General features: G+C 37.3%; 1 protein-coding gene across 1 annotated transcript; it reads right to left on the bottom strand.

Moving 5' to 3' along the window:
- Positions 1–877: 877 nt before the first annotated feature.
- Positions 878–3994, bottom strand: LOC131062943 (uncharacterized). The gene is made up of 2 exons (XM_057996688.2): positions 2481–3994; positions 878–1463 (listed from the first exon to the last, which is right to left on the bottom strand). The coding sequence occupies exon 1, from the start codon at positions 3828–3830 to the stop codon at positions 2658–2660; it is 1173 nt and encodes a 390-aa protein (XP_057852671.1). The 5' UTR covers positions 3831–3994; the 3' UTR covers positions 878–1463; positions 2481–2657.
- Between the last annotated feature and the right edge of the window lie 830 nt (positions 3995–4824).

The following is a 4824-nucleotide window of genomic DNA, read 5'->3' on the forward strand; positions in this document are numbered from 1 at the left end:
ACGAATAGATCAACAATGTGACTGTTTCAGTTCATCTTCTGAAAGACTCTTCAGATTCTACAAAACATTAAGAATTATTGATAAAATATTTACATACTATTACGTTGCACTTCTCCTTAATATTTTGCTGTTTAATTTGTCTATTGAGATTTTTTATTGCATAATTTTAAAAGTTTTCTCATCTATTTATGTTGGGTGATCGTCATGATATTGAAAATGGGGCTCACCATGTCTATTTTATACTCAGTCTCAATAGGCACATTTTAAACTGACTTGAACTTGCCAAACAAACTTGGCATGGCTAAGAAAATTATAAAAACCGTTTAAAATTAATATGTAGACAGTGGACAAGTATTTCTCTTACTCAAATCGCTTTCCATGCTTAATATGATTAAATCAACTGAATAAATTATAATATTGTGCAGCAAGCCTACTTCTCAGTATCCAGAGTCAATATTGATTGCTTTTATATTAATATCAGATTTGGTATCAACCAATCAATACGCTGATTTTAAAGAATTTATTTTCATGTGGACTACTCTCCTGCCCATTGCACTTCGATTCAGAAAGAAATACCAATATTCCACATTAATCTTAACAGACTCAGCAAAATATCAACAGGTAACAAAGATCACAACAAATCCAGATGCATACTCTTAGGATGGAAAGGAATGGTGGCCATACAACACATTCTCTCTAATAACCATTGATTTCTTTCTTTTTATTTGTTTATTTTCATTTTAACTGCCCCATTCCTAGCCCACTACCATGGGCCATGCGGAGTTCGCTAACATGGATCAACATAATAATATTAATACAATTTCAATTTACATCTAACAGTTTATCACTGATATAACTTTATATTCAATTTACTGATAATGGTTGGCCTGGTTGGCCTGGTTGGCCATTTAGTGTCATCCAAACGTAAACAAACAATAATTTCATTGTTTGATTATCATGCAAACGAGAAGGTTTAAACATACTCACGACAACATAATTGAATAATTGTTTCATACATTACGGTGTCCAATGGAGTTTGAATCTTGACCGCCATTAGAAACATGCTTCAATGTCAACATTCTTTCCATTGACCATTATATTTACAATCAAAATTCCTGTAAATGCAAACTTATCACTATAAATTGCTTGGAAGAGATCTACAGTAATGATTGCTAACACCACCAGCACCTGAAAACATATGTGGATTTCATCAGTGTCAAAGGCCTCCATCATTTCCTCTCTCCAATTGTCTATAATTATTCCCTGAGGCAGTTATTCCCTGAGGCAGTGATTTCCCAATATTTTGTTGTGGGAAAGCAAATCCTCCATTATTGCAATCTTGAAGTTAGGCACTGGATTTTTTCATAGCAGAAAACAAAAATGATTGTCATGTTTAAATGCTTATGAAACTGCATTACGTGCATCGGTGCATGTATATAGACCAGAGGAGAGTTGGCAGAATCCTGCCATGGGAAATGAAAAAAGCATAAATAGATTGCATGATCAGTATAGTAATTGAGACGTTATCTATAAAAATGTGGCACGCATAAAAATGTGATTTGAGACAATGTACATCTGTGGTAGACTTGCAAAGTTTCAAGCTGAGCCAGCAGCAGCACACGTTGCTGCCTTGACTCAATAAAGACATGACTTAGACAGAATCCAACAGAACGTAGAACTTGTCCGAGACTCAATCAGTTTCAGGCCCACCTTATTTTTAAAAATTAAAAAGTTATTGAGAACCATAAAGTCTAAAACTTGAAACAGTCGTCTTCAAGTATTCAATCTTTTAGAAGCAGCTTCTTTAAACATTCAGCAATATGTTTAATCTATAAATGTTCCACTCGTGAATTATATCTCTAATTAAATATCTACTAGGTATGACACGGCAACTAGTCCATTAAAATTTTCAAGTGTGCAACTTGTTCCAGAATTTTGAGAGAACTTGCAGTTTCGATTCACATGTTATTGTTGTTATTATGAATTGGAAATCAAAAAAATCCAATTTATCTTGAAATACAGTTTTTTAAGTTGTTAATTTTGAACGTGAAACAGATATGGTGAGTATCGATCCCAAAATGTTTTGTGATGTCATCCAACTGCTGATAAAATTGCACTCTAAATGTAAGAAGCTACTGTTCCGATTTACTTAATTTACTGTCTTCTTTAATGAACTTACATGATATCTTGACTCGACTAACTAGGATCTTCTAACTGTTATGCATCATACCCAAAATTACAACTTCTGAAAATTTTTAGTGCTGGGAAACTTGTTTGATGAACATTATGTATAATGGTTCACTCTTTGTTGCTCTGACATAATTCCCATCCTAAATAAACATAATGACGCAATTTCTGAAACCGATTTTAGTTACCACAAAACTTCTAGGCATTAAAAATTCAACAATTAAATTACACTGAATGGATGCAATGAAAGCAATTAGAAGCTCATTTTAACATTCAATAATTGCCATGCATACCCTCGCTTGAAGAGTAATTACACACAGAACAAACGGCAGAGGAAATAACATTGTCGCTCCTGACGTTGAATATGGTGCCTCCAGGAAAGTAAAATGCTCACAGCCAACATCTAGATGGGGAACGCCTCTGCCAAAGACTAGCTAAACAAGTTTTCTGTGGTTTTGGATTCCTGACTCTCACAGTCTCAATCTGCTTGATCTCTTTGTATCATTGGGAGCATCAGAAACGGCATTTTCATAAATTGTCCACAGGGTTTCAGAGTCAGGATGCTCTTCTATAATCTTGATAAACCTTTCCTCCGTCATCTTCAATACCTTGATAATAGAAAGACTGAGGTCAGTGGTGGACTCGATTTTCTGCCAAACCAGAAACCTGGGCCTCATAGACCGTTCTAAACTTTTTTGCAACAAGACAGGGTGCTTCACTACAGAATTTGCAGGAACCTCCAAATGATTAACTACAAAATTCATCTTCTCACCAATAGTTTCCTTGGAGAAACTTAAGACTAGAGGAGCAACCCTAAATATTCGCCAGATTTCCTCGGCTGAGAGACCCCAGAATTTGAGATTCTCTATCCTGGCCTCCAACGTTTCCATGCGGCCAAGAATCACTGCACTTAAAATATATTTGAACATTTTGCTTCCTTTATCAAGGCCAATGTTCTCGATGAGAACAACTTCTGCAGGCATTAGAGAACTGCGTGACAGTACTTTCGGAGACAACTGTAAGAATTTAGAGAGTTCCGCCCTGCTTAAACCAAATCCCTCCCAGAAAGCAAGCGAGGGCTTCAGGACGTTCTCCAGGTTATGACCGATAAGATATGGTGCTTTTAACGTGGCTTTAACGAGCACGTCCTCGGGCTCAAATATGCTCTTGAGGAACATCATTTTGGGAAGAAGATTTTTCTCGAGGCTCAGAGACAAGATGCTTGGATTGACCGTCACAAGCTTCGTCAGGTTTCGACCCTCAAAACCGAAATCTTCCAGCAGCCTGATCTTGGGTTCCAATTTTTTTTCTGAACTGGTGATCAATGAGGGCTGATTCCTCATCATATTGGCAATTTGGACGTCACTGCAGCCGCGCTTCTTCAAATAATGAATACACTGCTCAACGCTGTGAAGGGTTCGAAGATTCTGCAAATGGGGGACCAATCTGAAAATCCGAGTGATGTCAGCCTCAGACATGTTAAGTTTGTTGGAAGCAAAGTGTGAAAAGAGGCTCTGCGTATGCGCATTGGTAATGGCAAGGCTTGACAAAGAAGTGCGAGAATGAAATGGAAGCTTAACCAACTGTTTGTGAGAATGGAATGGGTGTATATCAAACAGATTGGGGCATAACATGATTGTCATGTTTGAACTACGGCGGAGTTGCTTAACCAACAGGAGAGTAGGAAAGGGTTTTTCAGCAGATTTATTTTGCTGTGCGATGACCGGAGATTTGTTTTCAGAGTTGAATCGTGTACGCGGGGAAGCGGGAATCACATTAGGGTTTATGGTTGATACTTTTTTCTCTTTGCTTTAAGCCGTCACTAATTGTTGAAAATATTGTTTGAAAATTTTGAATCAATTCTGTCTTTTTATTTTATTTTAATTGATGTGGGATCATGAGAAATTCATACTCACTTGGTAGCGATTAGGGGAAGTGTACCATTAGTGGATATAGCTAATTTTGTGCATCTAGATTTTCTAAACAATGCATCGGATTTTGACAATTTTTTTGTAGTTGTTGTTTAGTATGGAGCCTGATCAGTCTCCAAGTGGGAGATTGTTGATATGTGGTGACTGATCAGCAAAGTACTGTACACTTAGCACGTATTCTCGCTGAGGTCCGGGGCAAGTCCGGGCCCCGGGAAAGCGGGCGAAGGCCGCTGCGAGGGTTCGGGAGCAACAGCCCTCAAGAAAAAAAATTTTGCCGTTTTTTGTTGATGAAAACCGACATTGTAATAAAACCCTAAAAAGGCCGACTTTGTTTGTTGCCCTAAAAACACATGTTATAAGCGGCTGGGATGCTTAAGGCATTGTAAGGTTGATGTACTATTTTTGTTGGATAATAAGAAAGATTGGACGACTGTGTATGGTGGACGTAACCCATTTTGGGTGAACCACGTTAAATCTTTGTGTTATCTATGTCCTATTTTATTTCTTTATCTTTTGTATTTAAATCTACATATAATTGTTAGTTCATATTTGCTTCGGATCTGCTTGAAACCCTAACAGTTGTCTCTATATGTGACTTAACTGCTTATAACTAAGGTTCTACTTTTGGGTAGTAACGATTCACATTGTAGAAATCGTTGTGCATGAAAGGGTCAAAAAGTGGTCATTTCAAATTGTCGCCCGATAC

Source organism: Cryptomeria japonica, chromosome 6 (assembly GCF_030272615.1).
Source record: "Cryptomeria japonica chromosome 6, Sugi_1.0, whole genome shotgun sequence".
NCBI lineage: Eukaryota > Viridiplantae > Streptophyta > Pinopsida > Cupressales > Cupressaceae > Cryptomeria > Cryptomeria japonica.

Coding starts and splice junctions, on each gene's coding strand:
- LOC131062943 (XM_057996688.2), bottom strand. CDS start 3,830: ATGACAATCATGTTATGCCCCAATCTGTTTGATATACACCCATTCCAT.